This window comes from Zeugodacus cucurbitae, chromosome X, assembly GCF_028554725.1.
Source record: "Zeugodacus cucurbitae isolate PBARC_wt_2022May chromosome X, idZeuCucr1.2, whole genome shotgun sequence".
NCBI classification, from domain to species: Eukaryota; Metazoa; Arthropoda; class Insecta; order Diptera; family Tephritidae; genus Zeugodacus; species Zeugodacus cucurbitae.
In genome coordinates this window covers 24,434,292-24,461,888 of record NC_071672.1, presented here as the reverse complement: position 1 = coordinate 24,461,888, position 27,597 = coordinate 24,434,292, and the positions used below count along the sequence as shown (strand labels likewise).

At 29.4% G+C, this 27,597-nt stretch overlaps 2 protein-coding genes and 11 pseudogenes across 2 annotated transcripts; 4 read left to right on the top strand and 9 right to left on the bottom strand.

The window, feature by feature from the left end:
- Positions 1-9: 9 nt before the first annotated feature.
- On the bottom strand, positions 10-3,681 carry LOC128923005 (NADH-ubiquinone oxidoreductase chain 2-like; annotated as a pseudogene).
- Positions 3,682-4,347: 666 nt separating this feature from the next.
- LOC128923118 (NADH-ubiquinone oxidoreductase chain 1-like) lies at positions 4,348-6,066 on the top strand. Its single transcript, XM_054235577.1, is given in 1 exon segment — positions 4,348-6,066. A coding segment is annotated over 1 exon segment (669 nt). The 5' UTR covers positions 4,348-4,446; the 3' UTR covers positions 5,116-6,066.
- LOC128923004 (NADH-ubiquinone oxidoreductase chain 6-like) lies at positions 4,834-7,061 on the bottom strand (annotated as a pseudogene).
- Positions 7,062-7,337: 276 nt separating this feature from the next.
- Positions 7,338-9,415, top strand: LOC128923116 (NADH-ubiquinone oxidoreductase chain 4-like; annotated as a pseudogene).
- Positions 8,803-10,337, top strand: LOC128923002 (NADH-ubiquinone oxidoreductase chain 5-like; annotated as a pseudogene).
- A 1,097-nt stretch (positions 10,338-11,434) lies between these two features.
- On the bottom strand, positions 11,435-12,352 carry LOC128923117 (cytochrome c oxidase subunit 3-like; annotated as a pseudogene).
- Positions 12,353-12,927: 575 nt separating this feature from the next.
- Positions 12,928-13,855, bottom strand: LOC128923119 (cytochrome c oxidase subunit 2-like; annotated as a pseudogene).
- On the bottom strand, positions 13,645-15,170 carry LOC128923115 (cytochrome c oxidase subunit 1-like; annotated as a pseudogene).
- A 282-nt stretch (positions 15,171-15,452) lies between these two features.
- LOC128923001 (NADH-ubiquinone oxidoreductase chain 2-like) lies at positions 15,453-21,744 on the bottom strand (annotated as a pseudogene).
- A 54-nt stretch (positions 21,745-21,798) lies between these two features.
- LOC128923000 (NADH-ubiquinone oxidoreductase chain 6-like) lies at positions 21,799-24,064 on the bottom strand. The gene is given in 2 exon segments (XM_054235399.1): positions 21,799-22,489; positions 24,048-24,064. Coding segments are annotated over 2 exon segments (537 nt in total). The 3' UTR covers positions 21,799-21,969.
- Positions 24,065-24,820: 756 nt separating this feature from the next.
- On the top strand, positions 24,821-25,722 carry LOC128923098 (NADH-ubiquinone oxidoreductase chain 1-like; annotated as a pseudogene).
- Positions 25,308-26,842, bottom strand: LOC128922999 (cytochrome b-like; annotated as a pseudogene).
- LOC128922998 (NADH-ubiquinone oxidoreductase chain 6-like) lies at positions 26,710-27,534 on the bottom strand (annotated as a pseudogene).
- Between the last annotated feature and the right edge of the window lie 63 nt (positions 27,535-27,597).

Here is a 27,597-nt window from a genome sequence, read left to right as displayed (position 1 = left end):
CTTAAAGCCTTATTCTATAAATTTACAAGAATAGGTAGACTAGGGAAACTAGTACTAATCTAAATGTAGAGATGAAAGATAAAACAAGTATAGTTTTAAAAGAAAAATTGTTGATGAATATATTTACCGTTCAATTATTTTCGTAGTAGTTTAGTATAAAAGCTGCAAAACATAGTCGTAGATAAAAAAATAATGTAATTAAAGTTATTACAGTTATGATGGTTACTAAAATGTATTGTCTTTTTAGAACTAATATCTGAATAACCAACCAGTTAGGTAGAAACCCAATGAATGGGGGTAGTCCACCTAAGGATAGAAGATTAAGAAATAATATAAATTTTAAAATTTTTGATCTAAAAAATGAATCGAATAGTGGAATATTTTAAAATTGTTGAATATGAAGGTTAGACTGAAGGATAAAAATGAATAAAATGAAAAATAAATTAATCATATCGATTCACTAGTTTGCATAGCCGCTAATATTCAACCTAGGTGGTTGATAGAGGAGAAGGCTATTAACTTTCGTAAGGAAGTTTGATTTAATCCTCCTAAAGATCCTACAATGGTTGATGTAAAGATTACTAAAAGAATAAAATTGTTTGGCGAAATGTAGGAGATTAATATAAGAGGGGCAATTTTTTGTCAGGTTATTAAAGTTAAAGCGTTTATTCACGATAAGCCTTCTATAACATTTGGAAATCAGAAATGAAAAGGGGCTGCCCCTCTTTTTAATAATAGTGATGATGTAATAATTAAGTCATTATATAAAGAATTTTCTTGTGTGACAGGAAAATTGTTTAAGTATCTCATTATAATAGCAAATAATAATACTGCTGAGGCTAAGGCTTGAGTTAGGAAATACTTAAGAGAGGCTTCTGTAGATATTAAATTATTACTATTTATTAGGGGGATAAAAGATAATAAATTAATTTCTAGACCTATTCAAGCTCCCAATCAAGAATTAGATGATACTGTGATTATTGTACCTGTAATTAAGATAAAGAAGAATATAATTTTAGCTGAATTATTAAAAATTAAAAAGAAAAGGATTAGGACCTTTATAAATTGGGTATGAACCCAGTAGCTTGATTAGCTTATCTTTTTATAATTGATATATTTTGGTGTATGATGCACAAAAGTTTTTGATACTTTTAGAAATAGTTTAATTCTATTAAATATAATGAATGTAATATTATTACATAATTTACCCTATCAAGGTAACCCTTTTCGTCAGGCAATTCATTCAATGAAAACAGCTTATTTCATTTATAATAGGCTGTTTTCATCTAATTTAAAACAGAGTTAAAAGTACAACTCATAGATAAATAGATAGATGAATAACAAAGAGTTATTTTTATTATTTATTTATACAAATGTCTAACTACAGATGATTTTATCTACTAATCAATTGATCTAATTGTTATAGATCTCTGAATTCTAGGGTTTTTTTGACATAATTAATAGGCATATATTAATTAATTAAATATTTATATACATATAGATATTTATTAATCTTAACTGGTATATCGTTAATGTATCTTTAACTAATATTTTAAAATTTTTAAGACTATATAAAAATAAATTTTTGAATGAAAATCTATTTTAAATTTTAATATTTTATAAATTTTATAATTAAAAAAAAAAAAAAAAAAAAATTTGTATAAAATTAATTATTTACTAAATCTTTTTATACAGATATGATAATTTTTTGTTATCTTATTTAATTATTATTTCAATTATTAATTTATTTTTTTATGTTATTAAGTAATAGTTATATTTTATTATTAAATTAATAATAAACAATTAATTATTACCAGTTGAATTTAATGAAAACGAGATTTTTTATAATAGGCTGTTTTCATCTAATTTTTTACAATGAAAAACGGTTAATTACTTAGGGGGTAATGACTGATGCAGACCGAAGTACTAAGTTATTTTATTTTTGTATATTTTTACTTTATTAAAGTTGTACTTTAAGTTAGTTATTAAGGTTTAATATGGTTTGTTAGGTAATATATATATAGTTTTTTAATAAATTAATATTAAAGTTTTATTTTAGCTTTGAATTTTATTATTGATTTATTTTATATGTAAGTTTTTGCGTGTATTTTTATTTATTTTAATAATAAATAAATTTTAATTATAATCTCAGTAAATAGCTTTATTAATCAAGGAAACTTGGAAATAGTAATTTCATAAAGTATTGGCTAAATTTGTGCCAGCAGCCGCGGTTACACAAATAATGCAAATAAAATTTGTTCAGTGTGAGTTAAAATGATTGATTTTAAAATAAAATTAAATTTATTAGGTGAAATTTTAAATTTAGTAATTTTTAAATTGTAGGATTTTGAAGCTTGTAAATTTTGGATATAAACTAGGATTAGATACCCTATTATTTAAAATGTAATTGTTAACACTAAGGTAGTAGTAGTTATGTTCTTGAAACTTAAAAAATTTGGCGGTATTTTAGTCTATTCAGAGGAACCTGTCCTGTAATTGATAATCCACGATGAACCTTACTTAAGTTTGTCTTTCAGTTTATATACCGTCGTTATCAGAATATTTTATTAGAATAATAATTTTCTATAATTTTAATAGGAATGTATATCAGATCAAGGTGTAGCTTATATTTGAGTAGAGATGGGTTACAATAAATATATTTAAACGGATCTAATTATGAAATATTTTTAGTGAAGGTGGATTTGATAGTAAAATTTTAAAGATTGTGAATTTGATTTTAGCTCTAGAATATGCACACATCGCCCGTCGCTCTTACTATTAAGGTAAGATAAGTCGTAACATAGTAGATGTACCGGAAGGTGTATCTAGAATGACAGTTTAAAGCTTATTTAGTAAAGCGTTTCATTTACATTGAAAAGATTTTTGTGCAAATCAATATAAACTGAGCAATATTTGTTTATTAATTTTTTTTGTTTTAAAATTAATTTATTAAAAATAATTATATAATTTAATGTTTTAGTAATTTTTAATGAAAAAATAATAATAATAATAGTTAATTAGTATTGTGAAAGATTACTGAAATATTTTGAAAAATTTTTGTTTTAAAAGAAAATTTTATTTATTGTACCTTGTGTATCAGGGTTTATCAAATAATTAATAATTATTTATTAATCTCGATTTTATAAGAGTTAATAATTTATGAAAGTTAATGTGTCAAAATTATTTTAAATAAATTATTAGAAATGAAATGTTATTCGTTTATAAAGGTATCTAGTTTTTTTAGAAATAAATTTAATTTACGAATTTTTAATTTTTTAGTTATTTGTTTAATTAAAAAATTTATTAATTTGAATATCTTAAGGGATAAGCTTTAAGATAAATTGTTAAAAATTAATAATTTTAATATAAAATGTATGCTTAGAATTAGCAATCATTATAAAGTTTGTTATAAATTATTTTATAATTTATATTATTTATTATATTTTAATTTATTTATAAAAATTTTTTTATTAATAATTTATAAAAAGGAATCATGACAGAATTAGTATATTTAATGTTTAAGTAATTTTGTATGATAAGTTTGTATAAAGAACTCGGCAAATTTTTTACCCGCCTGTTTAACAAAAACATGTCTTTTTGAGTTATTTTTAAAGTCTGACATGCCCACTGAAATTTTTAAATGGCCGCAGTATTCTAACTGTGCAAAGGTAGCATAATCATTAGTCTTTTAATTGAAGGCTGGTATGAACGGTTGGACGAGGTATAAGCTGTTTCATATAAATTTATAATAGAATTTTATATTTTAGTCAAAAAGCTAAAATATTATTAAAAGACGAGAAGACCCTATAAATCTTTATATTTTTTTTTATTTAAATTTTTTGGATTTATTTTATTTTTATAATGGAGAATATTTTGTTGGGGTGATGTTAAAATTTAATGAACTTTTAATTATAAAAAATCATTAATTTATGAGTTATTGATCCATTAGTAGTGATTATAAGATTAAGTTACTTTAGGGATAACAGCGTAATTTTTTTGGAGAGTTCATATCGATAAAAAAGTTTGCGACCTCGATGTTGGATTAAGATATAATTTTAGGTGTAGCCGCTTAAATGCTAAGTCTGTTCGACTTTTAAATTCTTACATGATCTGAGTTCAGACCGGCGTAAGCCAGGTTGGTTTCTATCTTTAGTAAGTTGTAATATCTTAGTACGAAAGGACCAGGTATTAAAATAATTATATTTTAAAATTAGAATATGATTAATTTAAATAACTATTTTGGCAGATTAGTGCAATAAATATAGAATTTATTTATGTAATTTATATTACAAATAGTACTTGTTTTTTATAGAATTAATTTTATCAATTATTGGCAGCTTAATTTTAGTAGTCTGTGTTTTAGTGAGAGTTGCTTTTTTAACTCTTTTGGAACGTAAAGTATTAGGTTATATTCAAATTCGTAAGGGGCCTAATAAGGTTGGATTAATGGGTATTCCCCAACCCTTTTGTGATGCGATTAAGTTATTTACTAAGGAACAAACTTATCCTCTTTTGTCAAATTATATTTCTTATTATTTTTCTCCTATTTTTTCTTTATTTCTTTCTTTAGTAGCTTGGTTGTGTATTCCTTTATTTGTAAAGTTATTTTCTTTTAATTTAGGATTATTGTTTTTTTTATGTTGTACTAGTTTAGGCGTTTATACTGTTATGGTGGCTGGGTGATCCTCTAATTCTAACTATGCTTTATTAGGGGGACTTCGGGCTGTTGCTCAAACAATTTCTTATGAAGTTAGTATAGCATTGGTTTTATTGTCTTTTGTTTTTTTAATTGGGGGTTATAATATTTTAGATTTTTTTTATTATCAAAAAAGAATTTGATTTTTGGTTATTTTATTTCCTATTAGATTAGTTTGGTTTTGTATTTGTCTAGCAGAAACTAATCGGACTCCTTTTGATTTTGCTGAAGGAGAATCTGAATTAGTATCTGGGTTTAATATTGAATATAGAAGAGGGGGATTTGCTTTGATTTTTATGGCTGAATATGCTAGTATTTTGTTTATAAGAATATTGTTTTGTGTAATTTTTTTAGGGTGTGATTTATTTAATATTATATTTTATGTTAAGTTAACATTTATTTCTTTTTTATTTATTTGAGCTCGTGGTACTTTACCTCGGTTTCGGTATGATAAATTAATATATTTGGCTTGAAAGAGTTTTTTACCTTTTTCATTAAATTTTTTATTATTTATTATTGGATTTAAACTATTATTAATTTGTTACATGTGGTTAATAGAAATTAGTAAAGTCAATAGAAAATTTGATTTCTATCTTATGTTTTCAAAACATATGCTTATTCAAGCTCATTAACTAGTTGATTAGATTATCTCATCATTTATTAACTAGTGGATTAATAATATAATAAAGGAAGTAGATAATAGTTAAAATTTGCCCTACTAGGACGTACGGATCTTCTACTGGACGAGCACCAATTCATGTTAATAGGATAACTGTCACTACTATAGATCAAAATAAGATTTTATTAATAGGATAGAATTGAATTCCTCGAAATTTTCTTAAATGATAAAAAGGCAAAATAGCTAAAATAGCAATTGATAAGACTAATGCAATTACTCCTCCAAGCTTGTTAGGAATAGAACGTAAGATTGCATAAGCGAAAAGGAAGTATCATTCGGGTTGAATGTGGACTGGGGTTACTAAAGGATTTGCTGGGATGAAATTATCTGGGTCTCCAAGTAAGTAGGGGTTGATTAATGTAAGAAGAAGAAGGGCTGCAATTATTACGATGAATCCTACGATATCCTTGAATGAGAAATATGGGTGGAAGGGGATTTTATCAATATTAGAATTTAATCCAATTGGGTTATTAGATCCTGTTTGATGTAAGAATAATAAATGAATTAAAGTTATTGCTAGTACGATAAATGGTAAAATAAAATGAAAGGTGAAGAATCGAGTAAGGGTTGCGTTGTCAACAGCGAATCCTCCCCATACTCATTGTACTAAATCAATACCTAAGTATGGAATAGCTGATAAAAGGTTAGTAATAACTGTGGCCCCTCAGAATGATATTTGTCCTCAAGGTAAGACATACCCTATAAAGGCTGTTGCTATTACTAAAAATAGAATTAGTACTCCTACTAATCAAGTAGGTGTGAATAAATAGGATCCGTAATAAATACCTCGTCCAACGTGTAGGTAGATACAAATAAAGAAAAATGATGCTCCATTAGCATGAAGGGTTCGTAATAATCAACCATAATTTACATCACGACAAATGTGGTTTACTCTATTGAAAGCTAAATTAATATCAGCTGTATAATGTATAGCTAAGAATAATCCTGTTATAATTTGAATAATTAAACATAATCCTAGTAGGGAGCCGAAATATCATCAAGCTGAAATATTTACAGGAGCTGGTAGATCTACTAAAGCATTATTTGCAATTTTAAATAAGGGGTGTTGGGTTCGTAAAGGTTTGTTCATTAGTTTATTGGCCGAAGAGGACCATAAAATAATTTAGTAATTTTTACTACAGCAATTAAAGTAACTAAAAGGTAGTTTATTAATAGAATGGTGATTATATTTGTGGGGAAGTTATATAGTTTATGTAGATTTAGAGCGTTTTCTGGAAGAATACTTTTTATTTGGTTAAACGGTTGTATTTCTAGATTTTGTATAAAGCATGTTGTTGATGATTTATCTATAAATACGGAGATTAGTATAAGAGTTGCTGTAGCCATTACACAAATAGTAGTTAATTTTATAGATAAAGAAAATATTTCGTTTGAAGCTAGAGAGGTTACATAAATAAATAAAACTAGTATTCCTCCCAGGAAGATTAGAAATAGAATATAAGAAAATCAAAATCTTTTTGCTATTAATCCTGTTAATAAACAAATTTGTAAAGTTTGGATTAATAATATTAACCCTATAGCTAAAGGATGGTTTATTTGAATAAAAATAAGTCTTGAAATTAATGTAGATGTGTATAAAAATAGTTGTATAATATCAGGAGGTAGTTTAATTAAAATATTAATTTTGGGGATTAATGATAAAGTAATTTCTTTTCTCTTGAAGTTTTAAAAGACTTAATCTTATTTTTGGTTTACAAGACCAATGTTTTTATTAAACTATTAAAACTAATGTTAATAAGTTTATATTGAGGGCTACCTTGTTTTTTGTTTTTAATAGGGATTTTTGTTTTTGTCTCTAATCGTAAGCATTTATTATCAATACTTTTGAGTTTAGAGTATATTGTACTAAATTTATTTTTTCTTTTATTTATTTTTTTAAATTTCATAGATTATAGAAGATTTTTTAGTATAATATTTTTGACCTTTAGAGTGTGCGAAGGTGCCTTAGGTCTTTCTATTTTAGTTTCTATAATTCGTACTCATGGAAATGATTATTTTCAATCATTTAATATTTTACAATGTTAAAATTAATTTTTATAATACTTTTTATTAGTCCTATTTGTTTTATTAACGGTTTGTTTTGAATGGTACAAAATTTATTATTTGTTGTTACTTTTATTTTCATTATATTAAATTATTGTACTAATTATTTTGTAAATATTTCTTATTTTTTAGGATTTGATGTAATTTCTTATGGATTAATTTTATTAAGTTTTTGAATTTGTACATTAATGTTGACAGCTAGTGAGTCTGTTAATAAATATAATAATTATAAAAGATTATTTTTGTTTAATGTATTAATTTTATTGATTTTTTTAGTTTTGACTTTTAGAAGTATAAATTTATTTATATTTTATTTATTTTTTGAAAGTAGTTTAATTCCTACTTTATTTTTAATTTTAGGATGAGGATATCAACCAGAAGGTTTACAGGCTGGTGTTTATTTATTATTTTACACTTTATTAGTTTCTTTACCTATATTGGTTGGGATTTTTTATTTATATAATACTTTAAATACTATAAACTTTTATTTATTGGGTAATTATATATTTAATTATGATTTGTTGTATTTAAGTTTAATTTTAGCCTTTTTAGTTAAGATACCAATATTTTTGGTTCATTTATGGCTACCTAAAGCTCATGTAGAGGCTCCAGTTTCAGGATCAATAATTTTAGCCGGCATTATATTGAAGTTAGGAGGATACGGGTTATTACGAGTGTTTTCTTTTATACAAATGAGAGGCATTAAATATAATTATATTTGAGTTAGTATTAGATTAGTAGGGGGGGTATTGATTAGTTTGGTTTGTTTACGTCAAACTGATTTAAAGGCTCTTATTGATTATTCTTCTGTAGCTCATATAGGTATTGTATTAGGGGGTCTTATAACTTTAACTTATTGAGGTCTTTGCGGATCTTATACTTTGATAATTGCTCATGGGTTATGTTCTTCAGGGTTGTTTTGTTTAGCCAATATTACTTATGAACGGTTAGGGAGTCGAAGTTTATTAATTAATAAGGGGTTATTAAATTTTATACCTTCTATAACATTATGGTGATTTTTACTAAGAGCTTGTAACATAGCGGCCCCTCCTTCGTTGAATTTATTAGGTGAAATTTCTTTATTGAATAGAATTGTTAGTTGATCTTGAGTTACTATAATTTCTTTATCTTTACTATCTTTTTTTAGAGCTGCATATACATTATATTTATATGCTTCTAGTCAACATGGTAAGGTATTTTCTGGCGTATATTCATTTAGAGGGGGTAAGATTCGGGAATATTTGCTATTATTTCTTCATTGGTTTCCTTTAAATTTATTAATTTTAAAGAGAGATATTTGTTTATTTTGACTTTAATTAATCTAAATAGTTTATTTAAAATATTGATTTGTGGTGTCAATGATATGAGTTAGTCATTTTAGATCGTGAAATATTTATCAATTTGTAGAATTAGATTTTTGGTTTTAATTTCTATTAGAATCAATTTTTTTTTGTCTAGTTTGTTATTTTTAATAAATGATTATACTATCTTTTTGGAGTGAGAAGTTGTAAGTTTAAATTCAGCTAGAATTGTAATAACCTTTTTATTTGATTGAATAAGTTTATTATTTATATCTTTTGTTCTATAAATTGCTTCTTTAGTTATTTATTATAGAAAGGAGTATATGAGAGGTGATTTAAATATTAATCGTTTTATTATATTAGTTCTTATATTCGTTATATCTATAATGTTATTAATTATTAGTCCAAATTTGATTAGAATTTTATTAGGGTGAGATGGGTTAGGATTAGTATCTTATTGTTTAGTTATTTATTTTCAAAATGTTAAGTCATATAATGCTGGCATATTAACAGCTTTATCCAATCGGATTGGGGATGTCGCATTTTTATTAGCTATTGCTTGAATGTTAAATTACGGGAGTTGAAACTATATTTTTTATTTAGAAGTTATGAAAAATAGAGTAGAAATGGAAATTATTGGGGCTTTGATTATATTAGCTGCTATAACTAAGAGTGCTCAGATTCCATTTTCATCTTGATTACCTGCTGCTATAGCGGCTCCTACACCAGTTTCTGCTTTAGTTCATTCTTCTACTTTGGTGACTGCTGGGGTTTATTTATTAATTCGATTTAATATTTTGTTGAGAGGTACATGATTAGGGGATTTATTATTATTATTATCTGGTTTGACTATATTTAGAGCTGGATTGGGGGCTAATTTTGAATTTGACCTAAAAAAGATTATTGCCCTATCTACTTTAAGACAATTAGGATTAATAATAAGAATTTTATCTATAGGATTTTATAAATTAGCTTTTTTTCATCTGTTAACTCATGCTTTATTTAAGGCTCTTTTATTTATATGTGCTGGAGCTATTATTCATAATATGAATAATTCTCAAGATATTCGTTTGATAGGAGGACTTGGTATTTATATACCATTAACATCTGGTTGTTTTAATGTTGCTAATTTAGCGTTGTGTGGTATGCCTTTTTTAGCTGGGTTTTATTCTAAGGACATAATTCTTGAGATTGTTTCTTTAAGTTATATTAATATATTTTCTTTCTTTTTATATTTTTTTTCTACTGGTTTAACTGTTTGCTATTCTTTTCGATTGGTCTATTATTCAATAACAGGTGAATTAAATTGTGGTTCTTTAAATATGTTAAGAGATGAAGGATGAATTATGCTTCGTGGGATGAGAGGTTTACTAGTAATGAGAATTGTGGGAGGTAGTATGTTAAGTTGATTGATTTTTCCTACACCATATATAATTTGTTTGCCTAGTTATTTGAAGTTGTTAACTTTGTTTGTTTGTATTGTGGGAGGTGTATTAGGCTATTTAATTTCAAATGTTTCTTTATTTTATTTTAATAAATCTTTAAGTAATTATGTTAGCAGTTATTTTTTTGGTTCTATATGATTTATACCTTATATCTCTACTTATGGGATTATTAACTATCCCTTGATTTTAGGAGGAAGAGTATGTAAATCTTTTGATCAGGGTTGATCAGAATTTTTAGGGGGTCAAAATTTATATAACGAATTAGGGAAATATTCTCAACATATATTTGTTATACACAATAATAACTTGAAGATTTATCTTTAATTATTTGTTTTATGAATTACTTTCTTGTTTTCTTTCTTTTTAATATTTTATTCAAATAGCTTAAATGTAGAGCATAACACTGAAGATGTTAGGGTAATTATGTAATTTTTGGATATAGTGAATTAGTTTTAGTAATTTATAAAAATAGTAAAATTTTGTTTTTACAATGAAAATGTAATGTTTTTGCTAAACTATATAAACAGAAGTACAAATGGAGTTTAACCATTAAAAGATAAAAGTTAGCAGCTTTTTCTTGAACGTCATACTTCCTTAATTGGAGAATAACCTCAATTCTATCATTAACAGTGATAAGCCTCTTTTTGGCTTCAATTAAAAAGATTTAGTAAATAATTAATTTTATACATTTAGAGAATAAGGGTATTAAATACCTAAGATTAGGTCGAAACTAATTGCAATAAATCGCTTCATATTCTGTTTAAGGTAGATTGAGAATATCAATACTTTTTGAATGCAAATCAAATGTTATAATTAACTACAACCCTAGGTTTAGTTTGATCAGTTTAATATTCCTTGATTTCATTCATGATATAATCCAATAATTAGAATAATAATGAAAATAATTGAGGTAATTGTTCATATGAAGATGTCTGAAGTAGAGATAATTAGAACTATAGGTAAAATAAGAGCAATTTCTACATCGAAAATTAGAAAAATAATAGTGATTAGGAAGAATCGAAGTGAGAAAGGTAGGCGTGAAGATGACTTTGGATCAAACCCACATTCAAATGGAGAACATTTTTCTCGGTCTGTAAGAGCTTTTTTTGAAAGTACTGAAGCTAAAATTATTACAATTCTGGTGATTGTTATTAGAATTAACCCTATAATAATGATTGAAAAGATTATCTATACTACTGATTAGTAGACCTTATGATTGGAAGTCAAATATACTTATATACTATACAGATAATTAATTAACCTCCTCATCAATAAATTGAGATATAGAGGAATAATCATACAATATCAACGAAATGTCAGTATCATGCGGCTGCTTCAAATCCGAAATGATGAGTTTTAGAAAAATGATTATTTAAATGTCGGATTAAACAGACTAAAAGGAAAGTTGTTCCAATTAATACGTGAATTCCATGGAAGCCTGTTGCTATAAAGAATGTAGAACCGTAAACTGAATCTGCAATAGTAAAAGGTGCTTCGATGTATTCATAGGCTTGTAGGATAGTGAAGTAAACCCCTAATAAAACTGTAAAAAATAATCCTTGTGTGGCTTGAGAATGATTACCCTCTATTAATCTATGGTGAGCTCAAGTTACTGTAACTCCAGATGATAAAAGAATTGCTGTATTTAACAAAGGAATTTGGAATGGATTGAATGGTTGAATACCAGCAGGGGGTCATGAAGCACCTAATTCGATGGCAGGTGATAGTCTGCTATGGAAAAATGCTCAAAAGAAGGACACAAAGAATAAGACTTCTGATAAAATAAATAAAATTATTCCTCATCGAAGGCCTTATGTAACTGGTAGGGTATGTAATCCTTGAAATGTTCCTTCTCGTGAGACGTCTCGTCATCATTGATAGACTGTTAGGATAGTAATTACATTTCCTAATAGAAATAGCGAAATGTCGTATTGGTGGAATCATTTAACTAAACCTGATACTGATGTTATAGCTCCGATAGCTCCTGTTAAAGGTCATGGGCTATAATCTACTAAATGGAATGGGTGATTTGAGTGTGTTGACATTAATTTACTTCACTAGAGTATAAAGTACTTAAAACAGCAAATACATATGACTGAATAATAGCTACAGCTGATTCAAGTACTAATAAAGCAATTTGTCCAATTAATAAAAGGGATACAATAATGTAAGGTAACGAAGGGCCAGTATTTCCCAATAGGGTTAATAATAAGTGTCCTGTTTCCCAATAGGGTTAATAATAAGTGTCCTGCGATTATATTAGCCGCTAGTCGAACAGCTAAAGTTCCTGGCCGAATAATATTACTAATAGTTTCAATACATACCATGAATGGTATTAGTACTGCTGGAGTTCCTTGGGGCACTAAATGGGCGAATATGTGTTGAGTGTGGTTAATTCATCCATATAATATAAAACATAATCATAGAGGAAGAGCCAAGGTAAGGGTCAATGTTAAATGACTTGTACTTGTGAAGATATAAGGGAATAAACCTATAAAATTATTAAATAGAATTAGAGAAAATAATGAAACGAAAATGAAGGTTGAACCTGAATGACCTGAGGGACCTAATAAGGTTTTGAATTCCTTATGTAGTGTTAGTAAAATAGAATTTCAAAAAATATGTCATCGTGATGGTATTAATCAGTAAGCTGATGGGATTAACAATAATCCTAGGAATGTTCTTATTCAATTTAATGATAAATTGAAAATGCTTGATGAGGGATCGAATACAGAGAATAAATTTGTTATCATTTTCAGTTAAGGGATGTAGATGAATACTTCTTTGAGATTTGAGATTTAGGGGTTTGTGGAAGTACAGAATAATAATTTATTATACTAAACAAAATAAAAGTAATTGAGAAGATAATAAATAAACTTAATCAACCGATAGGAGCTATTTGTGGAATTAAAAAATACTAATTAATTCAGTAATTTCAGTTTGACACACTAATGTTATATTTTAACTAATTTTTTTTCATTAGAAGTAAGTGCTAATTTACTATAAAATGGTTTAAGAGACCAGTACTTGCTTTCAGTCATCTAATGATAAATTATGAGTTAGCTCTGTTAGTAACTCATTTAATAAAATGATTAACAGGGATTCTTTCGATTACAATAGGTATAAAACTGTGATTAGCTCCGCAAATTTCAGAACATTGACCATAGAATAAACCTGGGCGGTTTATTAAAAAATTAGTTTGGTTTAATCGGCCCGGGGTTCCATCAACTTTTACTCCTAACGATGGAATTGTTCAAGAGTGGATTACATCTAATTCATTAGTAGGGATTATATATGAGTCAAATTCTACATTTATGAAATCTGAATATTCGTAACTTCAGTATCATTGGTGTCCGATAGCCTTTAAAGTTACTGAAGGTTCATTAATTTCATCCAATAAGTAAAGTAGGCGTAGAGAGGGGAAAGCAATAAATAGCAGAACAATTGCTGGAAGAATAGTTCAAATTATTTCAATGGTTTGACCGTGAAGGAGGTTTCGGTTTGTGTAAGTATTGAAGAACAATATAAATATTAAATAACCTACAAGAGTTGTAATTATTACTAAAATTATAAGAGCATGATCATGAAAAAATGTAAGTTGTTCTATAAGAGGAGAGGCACTATCTTGAAGGCCAAGGGCAGCTCATGTTGTCATTAGTTTCTAATAAAAGTAAAATACTTTATATATGGAGCTTAAATCCATTGCACTAATCTGCCATATTAGAAATTAGTTAAAAGAGGTAATTCTGAATAACTATGTTCAGCAGGTGGTGTATTTTGAAGTCATTCAATTGAAGAACTAAGTTGCATTGGGTAAATTACTTGACGTTGAGTAACTAATCTTTCTCAAATAATAAATAAGAAGAAAAGAATTCCTAGTAAAGAAATTGATGAACCAATTGTAGAAACTACATTTCATGTTGTGTAAGCATCTGGGTAGTCGGAGTAACGTCGAGGTATTCCTGCTAATCCTAAGAAGTGTTGAGGGAAGAAAGTTAAGTTTACACCAATAAATATAATAATAAATTGACTTTTTAATCACTTAGGGTTTAAAACTAATCCAGTAAATAATGGATATCAGTGTACAAATCCAGCTATAATAGCAAACACTGCTCCTATTGATAAAACATAATGGAAATGAGCTACTACGTAGTGCGTACGTAAGTGTCATGAAGAATAATATCAACAGAAGAGTTGGCTAATACTACTCCAGTTAGTCCCCCAACTGTGAATAAAAATACAAAACCTAAAGCTCATAATATAGCTGGGGAATAATTTAATTGTGTTCCATGAAGAGTGGCTAGTCATCTGAAAATTTTAATTCCAGTAGGAACAGCAATAATTATTGTAGCTGAAGTGAAGTAAGCTCGAGTATCAACATCTATACCTACTGTAAATATATGATGGGCTAATACGATAAATCCAAGTAATCCAATTGCTATTATAGCGTAAATTATACCTAAGGAACCAAATGTTTCCCTTTTACCCGATTCTTGTCTAATAATATGAGAAATTATACCGAATCCTGGTAAAATTAAAATATAAACTTCAGGGTGTCCAAAGAATCAAAACAAATGTTGGTATAAAATAGGGTTTCCACCGCCAGCTGGGTAGAAGAAAGAGGTGTTTAAGTTTCGGTCTGTTAAAAGTATAGTAATAGCTCCGGCTAATACAGGTAGAGATAGAAGTAAAAGAAGAGCTGTCAATACTACGGCTCAAACGAATAAAGGTATCCGGTCAAATGTGATTCCTGTTGATCGCATATTAATTACTGTAGTAATGAAATTTACGGCTCCTAAAATTGATGAAATACCAGCTAAATGCAGAGAAAAAATAGCTAAATCAACTGAGGCCCCACCATGAGCGATAATTGATGAAAGGGGAGGATAAACAGTTCAACCTGTACCAGCTCCGTTTTCTACTATACTGCTCACTAAAAGTAATGTAAGAGAGGGAGGTAATAATCAAAATCTTATATTATTCATTCGAGGGAATGCTATATCTGGCGCTCCTAGTATTAGGGGTACTAGTCAATTTCCAAATCCTCCAATTATAATAGGTATTACTATGAAAAAAATCATAACAAATGCATGAGCTGTTACGATGACATTATAGATTTGATCATCTCCGATTAAAGCTCCTGGGTGACCCAGTTCTGCCCGGACTAAGATTCTAAGAGATGTTCCTACTATACCTGCTCAAGCTCCGAAAATAAAATATAATGTTCCGATATCTTTATGGTTCGTTGAAAATAGCCATTGTCGCGATTAAATGGCTGAAGTTTAGGCAATAGACTGTAAATCTATTTATAAGAATTTATTCTTTTTAATCAAGGCTTTATAGTCAATAATGACATTAGACTGCAATTCTAAAGGAGTAAAAACTTACTAAGGCTTAAAAGACTATACTTATATTTATAGCTTTGAAGGCTATTAGTTTATTTAACTTAAAGCCTTATTCTATAAATTTACAAGAATAGGTAGACTAGGGAAACTAGTACTAATCTAAATGTAGAGATGAAAGATAAAACAAGTATAGTTTTAAAAGAAAAATTGTTGATGAATATATTTACCGTTCAATTATTTTCGTAGTAGTTTTGTATAAAAGCTGCAAAACATAGTCGTAGATAAAAAAATAATGTAATTAAAGTTATTACAGTTATGATGGTTACTAAAATGTATTGTCTTTTTAGAACTAATATCTGAATAACCAACCATTTAGGTAGAAACCCAATGAATGGGGGTAGTCCACCTAAGGATAGAAGATTAAGAAATAATATAAATTTTAAAATTTTTGATCTAAAAAATGAATCGAATAGTTGATTGATGTGGAATATTTTAAAATTGTTGAATATGAAGGTTAGACTGAAGGATAAAAATGAATAAAATGAAAAATAAATTAATCATATCGATTCACTAGTTTGCATAGCCGCTAATATTCAACCTAGGTTGTTGATAGAGGAGAAGGCTATTAACTTTCGTAAGGAAGTTTGATTTAATCCTCCTAAAGATCCTACAATGGTTGATGTAAAGATTACTAAAAGAATAAAATTGTTTGGCGAAATGTAGGAGATTAATATAAGAGGGGCAATTTTTTGTCAGGTTATTAAAGTTAAAGCGTTTATTCACGATAAGCCTTCTATAACATTTGGAAATCAGAAATGAAAGGGGGCTGCCCCTCTTTTTAATAATAGTGATGATGTAATAATTAAGTCATTATATAAAGAATTTTCTTGTGTGACAGGAAAATTGTTTAAGTATCTCATTATAATAGCAAATAATAATACTGCTGAGGCTAAGGCTTGAGTTAGGAAATACTTAAGAGAGGCTTCTGTAGATATTAAATTATTACTATTTATTAGGGGGATAAAAGATAATAAATTAATTTCTAGACCTATTCAAGCTCCCAATCAAGAATTAGATGATACTGTGATTATTGTACCTGTAATTAAGATAAAGAAGAATATAATTTTAGCTGAATTATTAAAAATTAAAAAGAAAAGGATTAGGACCTTTATAAATGGGGTATGAACCCAGTAGCTTGATTAGCTTATCTTTTTATAATTGATATATTTTGGTGTATGATGCACAAAAGTTTTTGATACTTTTAGAAATAGTTTAATTCTATTAAATATAATGAATGTAATATTATTACATAATTTACCCTATCAAGGTAACCCTTTTCGTCAGGCAATTCATTCAATGAAAACAGCTTATTTCATTTATAATAGGCTGTTTTCATCTAATTTTTTATTTTTTTTTTTCTATAGTTAATTTTAATTAAGTTAGATAAAATAATTACATTTAAATTAATTTTATCTAAATAAGTTAAATTAGTAAACTTATTTAAATTGTATTTTTTACTAGTAGTTAACAGTAAATTCCAATATAGACATTTCCGAGAGTTAAAAGTACAACTCATAGATAAATAGATAGATGAATGACATGACAAGACAAGACAAGACAAGACAAAGCAACACAAGACACGACATGACATGACATGACAAGACAAGACAAAACAACACAACACACGACAGGACAGGACAAGACAAGACAAGACAAGACAAGACATGAGACGACAAAACAACAAAAGACAAGACAAAACAACACAACACACGACATGACATTACATGAGAAAACAAGACAATACAAGTCAAGACAAAACAAGACAAGACATGACAAGACAAGACAAGACAAGACAAGACAAGACAAGACCAGACAAGACAAGACAAGGCAAGATAAGGCAAGACAAGACAAGACAAGACAAAACAAGACAAGACAAAACAACACAACACACGACATGACATGACATGACAAGACAAGACAAGACAATATAAGACATGACAATACACAACAAGACAAGACAAAACAACACAACACACGACATGACAAGACAAGACAAAGCAACACAAGACACGACATGACATGACATGACAAGACAAGACAAAACAACACAACATACGACAGGACAGGACAAGACAAGACAAGACAAGACAAGACATGACACGACAAAACAACACAAGACAAGACAAGACATGACAAGACAAGACAAGACAAGACAAGACAAGACAAGACAAGACATGACAAGACAAAACAACACAACACACGACATGACATGACATCACAAGACAAGACAAGACAGGACAAGACAAAACAAGACAAGACAAAACAACACAACACACGTCAGGACAGGATAAAACAACACAAGACAAGACAAAACAAGACAAGACAAAACAACACAACACACGTCAGGACACGACAAGACAAGACAACACACGACAAGACAGGACAAGACAAGACAAGACAAGACAAGACATGACACGACAAAACAACACAAGACAAGACAAAACAACACAACACACGACATGACATTACCTGAGAAAACAAGACAATACAACACAAAACAACACAAGACAAGACAAAACACGACAAGACAAAACAACACAACACACGTCAGGACAGGACAAGACAAGACAAGACAAGACATGACACGACAAAACAACACAAGACAAGACAAAACAACACAACACACGACATGACATTACATGAGAAAACAAGACAATACAAGACAAGACAACACAAGACAAGACAAGACATGACAAGACAAGACAAGACAAGACAACACAAGACAAGACAAGACAAAACAAGACAAGACAAGACAAGACAAGATAAGACATGACAAGACAAAATAAGACAAGACAAAACAACACAACACACGATATCACATGACATGACATGACAAGACAAGACAAGACAAGACAAGATAAGACAAGACAAGACAAGACAAGACAAGACAAGACAAGACATGACAAGACAAGATAAGACAGGACAGGACAACCAAGACAAGACAAGACAAGACAAGACAAGACATGACAAGACATGATAAGACAGGACAGGACAAGACAAGACAAGACAAAACAACACAACACACGACAAGACAAGACAAGACAAGACAAGACAAGACAAGACAAAACAACACAACACACGACAAGACAAGACAAGACAAGACAAGACAAGACAAGACAAAACAACACAACACACGACAAGACAAGACAAAACAACACAACACACGTCAGGACAGGACAAGACAAGACAAGACAAGACGAGGCAACACAAGACAAGACATGACAAGACAAGACAAGACATGACAAGACAAGACAAGACAGGACAAGACATGACACGACAAGACAAGACAAGACAAGACAAGACAAGACAAGACAACACACGACAGGACAAGACAAGACAAGACAAGACAAGACAAGATAAGACATGACAAGACAAAGCAAGACAAGACAAGACAAGACAAGACAAGACAAGACAAGATATGACAAGACAAGACAAGACAGGACAGGACAACCAAGACAAGACAAGACAAGACAAGACAAGACAAGACAAGACAAGACAAGACAAGACAAGACAAGACAAGACAAAACAACACAACACACGACAAGACAAGACAAGACAAGACAAGACAAGACAAGACAAGACAAGACAAGACAACACACGACAGGACAAGACAAGACAAGACAAGACAAGACAAGATAAGACATGACAAGACAAGACAAGACAAGACAAGATATGACAAGACAAGACAAGACAGGACAGGACAACCAAGACAAGACAAGACAAGACAAGACAAGACAAGACAAGACAAGACATGACAAAACATGACAAGACAGGACAGGACAAGACAAGACAAGACAAGACAAGACAAGACAAGACAAGACAAGACAAAACAACACAACACACGACAAGACAAGACAAGACAAGACAAGACAAGACAAGACAAGACAAGACAAGACAAGACAAGACATGACAAGACAAGATAAGACATGACAAGACAAAGCAAGACAAGACAAAACAACACAACACACGTCAGGACAGGACAAGACAAGACAAGACGAGGCAACACAAGACAAGACATGACAAGACAAAACAAGACATGACAAGACAAGACAAGACAGAACAAGACATGACACGGCAAAACAACACAAGACAAGACAAAACAACACAACACACGACATGACAAGACAAGACAAGACAAAACAACACAACACACGTCAGGACAGGACAAGACAAGACAAGACAAGACAAGACATGACACGACAAAACAACACAAGACAAGACAAAACAACACAACACACGACATGACATTACATGACAAAACAAGACAACATAAAACAAGACAAGACAAGACAAAACAAGACAAGACAAGACAAAACAACACAACACACGACATGACATTACATGACAAAACAAGACAACATAAAACAAGACAAGACAAGACAAAACAAGACAAGACAAGACAAAACAACACAACACACGACAGGACATTACATGACAAAACAAGACAACATAAAACAAGACAAGACAAGACAAAACAAGACAAGACAAGACAAAACAACACAACACACGACAGGACATTACATGACAAAACAAGACAACATAAAACAAGACAAGACAAGACAAGACAAGACAAGACAAGACATGACACGACAAAACAACACAAGACAAGACAAAACAACACAACACACGACATGACATTACATGACAAAACAAGACAACATAAAACAAGACAAGACAAGACAAAACAAGACAAGACAAGACAAAACAACACAACACACGACAGGACAGGACAAGACAAGACAAGACAAAACAACACAACACACAACATGACAAGACAAGACAAGACAAGACAAAACAACACAACACACGACATGACATGACATGACAAGACAAGACAAGACAAGACAATATAAGACATGACAATACACAACAAGACAAGACAAAACAACACAACACACGACATGACAAGACAAGACAAGACAAGACAAAGCAACACAAGACACGACATGACATGACATGACAATACACAACAAGACAAGACAAAACAACACAACACACGACATGACAAGACAAGACAAAGCAACACAAGACACGACATCACATGACATGACAAGACAAGACAAAACAACAGAACACACGACAGTACAGGACAAGACAAGACAAGACATGACACGACAAAGCAACACAAGACAAAACAAAACAACACAACACACGACAGGACATTACATGAGAAAACAAGACAATACAAGACAAGACAAAACAAGACAAGACAAGACAAGACAAGACAAGACAAGACAAGACATGACAAGACAAGACAAGACAAGACAAAACAACACAGCACACGACATGACATGACATGACAAGACACGACAAAACAACACAAGACAAGACAAGACAAGACATGACAATACACAAAAAGACAAGACAAAACAACACAACACACGACATGACAAGACAAGACAAGACAAGACAAAGCAACACAAGACACGACATGACAAGACAATATAAGACATGACAATACACAACAAGACAAGACAAAACAACACAACACACGACATGACAAGACAAGACAAGACAAGACAAGACAAAGCAACACAAGACACGACATGACATGACATGACAATACACAACAAGACAAGACAAAACAACACAACACACGACATGACAAGACAAGACAAAGCAACACAAGACACGACATGACATGACATGACAAGACAAGACAAACCAACACAACACACGACAGGACAGAACCAGACAAGACAAGACAATATAAGACATGACAATACACAACAAGACAAGACAAAACAACACAACACACGACATGACAAGACAAGACAAAGCAACACAAGACACGACATGACAAGACAAGACAAGACAAGACAAAACAACACAGCACACGACATGACATGACATGAGAAAACAAGACAATACAAGACAAGACAAAACAAGACAAGACAAGACATGACAAGACAAGACAAGACAAGACAAGACAAGACAATAATAACTGTGGCCCCTCAGAATGATATTTGTCCTCAAGGTAAGACATACCCTATAAAGGCTGTTGCTATTACTAAAAATAGAATTAGTACTCCTACTAATCAAGTAGGTGTGAATAAATAGGATCCGTAATAAATACCTCGTCCAACGTGTAGGTAGATACAAATAAAGAAAAATGATGCTCCATTAGCATGAAGGGTTCGTAATAATCAACCATAATTTACATCACGACAAATGTGGTTTACTCTATTGAAAGCTAAATTAATATCAGCTGTATAATGTATAGCTAAGAATAATCCTGTTATAATTTGAATAATTAAACATAATCCTAGTAGGGAGCCGAAATTTCATCAAGCTGAAATATTTACAGGAGCTGGTAGATCTACTAAAGCATTATTTGCAATTTTAAATAAGGGGTGTTGGGTTCGTAAAGGTTTGTTCATTAGTTTATTGGCCGAAGAGGACCATAAAATAATTTAGTAATTTTTACTACAGCAATTAAAGTAACTAAAAGGTAGTTTATTAATAGAATGGTGATTATATTTGTGGGGAAGTTATATAGTTTATGTAGATTTAGAGCGTTTTCTGGAAGAATACTTTTTATTTGGTTAAACGGTTGTATTTCTAGATTTTGTATAAAGCATGTTGTTGATGATTTATCTATAAATACGGAGATTAGTATAAGAGTTGCTGTAGCTATTACACAAATAGTAGTTAATTTTATAGATAAAGAAAATATTTCGTTTGAAGCTAGAGAGGTTACATAAATAAATAAAACTAGTATTCCTCCCAGGAAGATTAGAAATAGAATATAAGAAAATCAAAATCTTTTTGCTATTAATCCTGTTAATAAACAAATTTGTAAAGTTTGGATTAATAATATTAACCCTATAGCTAAAGGATGGTTTATTTGAATAAAAATAAGTCTTGAAATTAATGTAGATGTGTATAAAAATAGTTGTAACGGGTGATTTTTTTGAGGTTAGGATTTTCATGCATTAGTATTTGACAGATCACGTGGGATTTCAGACATGGTGTCAAAGAGAAAGATGCTCAGTATGCTTTGACATTTCATCATGAATAGACTTACTAACGAGCAACGCTTGCAAATCATTGAATTTTATTACCAAAATCAGTGTTCGGTTCGAAATGTGAAATCCGCTTTTTTATCGACAAATTTTGTTCAGCGATGAGGCTCATTTCTGGTTGAATGGCTACGTAAATAAGCAAAATTGCCGCATTTGGGGTGAAGAGCAACCAGAAGCCGTTGAAGAACTGCCCATGCATCCCGAAAAATGCACTGTTTGGTGTGGTTTGTACGCTGGTGGAATCATTGGACCGTATTTTTTCAAAGATGCTGTTGGACGCAACGTTACGGTGAATGGCGATCGCTATCGTTCGATGCTAACAAACTTTTTGTTGCCAAAAATGGAAGAACTGAACTTGGTTGACATGTGGTTTCAACAAGATGGCGCTACATGCCACACAGCTCGCGATTCTATGGCCATTTTGAGGGAAAACTTCGGAGAACAATTCATCTCAAGAAATGGACCCGTAAGTTGGCCACCAAGATCATGCGATTTAACGCCTTTAGACTATTTTTTGTGGGGCTACGTCAAGTCTAAAGTCTACAGAAATAAGCCAGCAACTATTCCAGCTTTGGAAGACAACATTTCCGAAGAAATTCGGGCTATTCCGGCCGAAATGCTCGAAAAAGTTGCCCAAAATTGGACTTTCCGAATGGACCACCTAAGACGCAGCCGCGGTCAACATTTAAATGAAATTATCTTCAAAAAGTAAATGTCATGAACCAATCTAACGTTTCAAATAAAGAACCGATGAGATTTTGCAAATTTTATGCGTTTTTTTTTTTTTAAAAGTTATCAAGCTCTTAAAAAATCACCCTTTATAATTTAATGTTTTAGTAATTTTTAATGAAAAAATAATAATAATAATAGTTAATTAGTATTGTGAAAGATTACTGAAATATTTTGAAAAATTTTTGTTTTAAAAGAAAATTTTATTTATTGTACCTTGTGTATCAGGGTTTATCAAATAATTAATAATTATTTATTAATCTCGATTTTATAAGAGTTAATAATTTATGAAAGTTAATGTGTCAAAATTATTTTAAATAAATTATTAGAAATGAAATGTTATTCGTTTATAAAGGTATCTAGTTTTTTTTAGAAATAAATTTAATTTACGAATTTTTAATTTTTTAGTTATTTGTTTAATTAAAAAATTTATTAATTTGAATATCTTAAGGGATAAGCTTTAAGATAAATTGTTAAAAATTAATAATTTTAATATAAAATGTATGCTTAGAATTAGCAATCATTATAAAGTTTGTTATAAATTATTTTATAATTTATATTATTTATTATATTTTAATTTATTTATAAAAATTTTTTTATTAATAATTTATAAAAAGGAATAATGATAGAATTAGTATATTTAATGTTTAAGTAATTTTGTATGATAAGTTTGTATAAAGAACTCGGCAAATTTTTTACCCGCCTGTTTAACAAAAACATGTCTTTTTGAGTTATTTTTAAAGTCTGACCTGCCCACTGAAATTTTTAAATGGCCGCAGTATTCTAACTGTGCAAAGGTAGCATAATCATTAGTCTTTTAATTGAAGGCTGGTATGAACGGTTGGACGAGGTATAAGCTGTTTCATATAAATTTATAATAGAATTTTATATTTTAGTCAAAAAGCTAAAATATTATTAAAAGACGAGAAGACCCTATAAATCTTTATATTTTTTTTTTGTTTAAATTTTTTGGATTTATTTTATTTTTATAATGGAGAATATTTTGTTGGGGTGATGTTAAAATTTAATGAACTTTTAATTATAAAAAATCATTAATTTATGAGTTATTGATCCATTAGTAGTGATTAAAAGATTAAGTTACTTTAGGGATAACAGCGTAATTTTTTTGGAGAGTTCATATCGATAAAAAAGTTTGCGACCTCGATGTTGGATTAAGATATAATTTTAGGTGTAGCCGCTTAAATGCTAAGTCTGTTCGACTTTTAAATTCTTACATGATCTGAGTTCAGACCGGCGTAAGCCTGGTTGGTTTCTATCTTTAGTAAGTTGTAATATCTTAGTACGAAAGGACCAGGTATTAAAATAATTATATTTTAAAATTAGAATATGATTAATTTAAATAACTATTTTGGCAGATTAGTGCAATAAATTTAGAATTTATTTATGTAATTTATATTACAAATAGTACTTGTTTTTTATAGAATTAATTTTATCAATTATTGGCAGCTTAATTTTAGTAGTCTGTGTTTTAGTGAGAGTTGCTTTTTTAACTCTTTTGGAACGTAAAGTATTAGGTTATATTCAAATTCGTAAGGGGCCTAATAAGGTTGGATTAATGGGTATTCCCCAACCCTTTTGTGATGCGATTAAGTTATTTACTAAGGAACAAACTTATCCTCTTTTGTCAAATTATATTTCTTATTATTTTTCTCCTATTTTTTCTTTATTTCTTTCTTTAGTAGCTTGGTTGTGTATTCCTTTATTTGTAAAGTTATTTTCTTTTAATTTAGGATTATTGTTTTTTTTATGTTGTACTAGTTTAGACGTTTATACTGTTATGGTGGCTGGGTGATCCTCTAATTCTAACTATGCTTTATTAGGGGGACTTCGGGCTGTTGCTCAAACAATTTCTTATGAAGTTAGTATAGCATTGGTTTTATTGTCTTTTGTTTTTTTAATTGGGGGTTATAATATTTTAGATTTTTTTTATTATCAAAAAAGAATTTGATTTTTGGTTATTTTATTTCCTATTAGATTAGTTTGGTTTTGTATTTGTCTAGCAGAAACTAATCGGACTCCTTTTGATTTTGCTGAAGGAGAATCTGAATTAGTATCTGGGTTTAATATTGAATATAGAAGAGGGGGATTTGCTTTGATTTTTATGGCTGAATATGCTAGTATTTTGTTTATAAGAATATTGTTTTGTGTAATTTTTTTAGGGTGTGATTTATTTAATATTATATTTTATGTTAAGTTAACATTTATTTCTTTTTTATTTATTTGAGCTCGTGGTACTTTACCTCGGTTTCGGTATGATAAATTAATATATTTGGCTTGAAAGAGTTTTTTACCTTTTTCATTAAATTTTTTATTATTTATTATTGGATTTAAACTATTATTAATTTGTTACATGTGGTTAATAGAAATTAGTAAAGTCAATAGAAAATTTGATTTCTATCTTATGTTTTCAAAACATATGCTTATTCAAGCTCATTAACTAGTTGATTAGATTATCTCATCATTTATTAACTAGTGGATTAATAATATAATAAAGGAAGTAGATAATAGTTAAAATTTGCCCTACTAGGACGTACGGATCTTCTACTGGACGAGCACCAATTCATGTTAATAGGATAACTGTCACTACTATAGATCAAAATAAGATTTTATTAATAGGATAGAATTGAATTCCTCGAAATTTTCTTAAATGATAAAAAGGCAAAATAGCTAAAATAGCAATTGATAAGACTAATGCAATTACTCCTCCAAGCTTGTTAGGAATAGAACGTAAGATTGCATAAGCGAAAAGGAAGTATCATTCGGGTTGAATGTGGACTGGGGTTACTAAAGGATTTGCTGGGATGAAATTATCTGGGTCTCCAAGTAAGTAGGGGTTGATTAATGTAAGAAGAAGAAGGGCTGCAATTATTACGATGAATCCTACGATATCCTTGAATGAGAAATATGGGTGGAAGGGGATTTTATCAATATTAGAATTTAATCCAATGGGTTATTAAATCCTGTTTGATGTAAGAATAATAAATGAATTAAAGTTATTGCTAGTACGATAAATGGTAAAATAAAATGAAAGGTGAAGAATCGAGTAAGGGTTGCGTTGTCAACAGCGAATCCTCCCCATACTCATTGTACTAAATCAATACCTAAGTATGGAATAGCTGATAAAAGGTTAGTAATAACTGTGGCCCCTCAGAATGATATTTGTCCTCAAGGTAAGACATACCCTATAAAGGCTGTTACTATTACTAAAAATAGAATTAGTACTCCTACTAATCAAGTAGGTGTGAATAAATAGGATCCGTAATAAATACCTCGTCCAACGTGTAGGTAGATACAAATAAAGAAAAATGATGCTCCATTAGCATAAAGGGTTCGTAATAATCAACCATAATTTACATCACGACAAATGTGGTTTACTCTATTGAAAGCTAAATTAATATCAGCTGTATAATGTATAGCTAAGAATAATCCTGTTATAATTTGAATAATTAAACATAATCCTAGTAGGGAGCCGAAATTTCATCAAGCTGAAATATTTACAGGAGCTGGTAGATCTACTAAAGCATTATTTGCAATTTTAAATAAGGGGTGTTGGGTTCGTAAAGGTTTGTTCATTAGTTTATTGGCCGAAGAGGACCATAAAATAATTTAGTAATTTTTACTACAGCAATTAAAGTAACTAAAAGGTAGTTTATTAATATAATGGTGATTATATTTGTGGGGAAGTTATATAGTTTATGTAGATTTAGAGCGTTTTCTGGAAGAATACTTTTTATTTGGTTAAACGGTTGTATTTCTAGATTTTGTATAAAGCATGTTGTTGATGATTTATCTATAAATACGGAGATTAGTATAAGAGTTGCTGTAGCTATTACACAAATAGTAGTTAATTTTATAGATAAAGAAAATATTTCGCTTGAAGCTAGAGAGGTTACATAAATAAATAAAACTAGTATTCCTCCCAGGAAGATTAGAAATAGAATATAAGAAAATCAAAATCTTTTTGCTATTAATCCTGTTAATAAACAAATTTGTAAAGTTTGGATTAATAATATTAACCCTATAGCTAAAGGATGGTTTATTTGAATAAAAATAAGTCTTGAAATTAATGTAGATGTGTATAAAAATAGTTGTATAATATCAGGAGGTAGTTTAATTAAAATATTAATTTTGGGGATTAATGATAAAGTAATTTCTTTTCTCTTGAAGTTTTAAAAGACTTAATCTTATTTTTGGTCTTTCTATTTTAGTTTCTATAATTCGTACTCATGGAA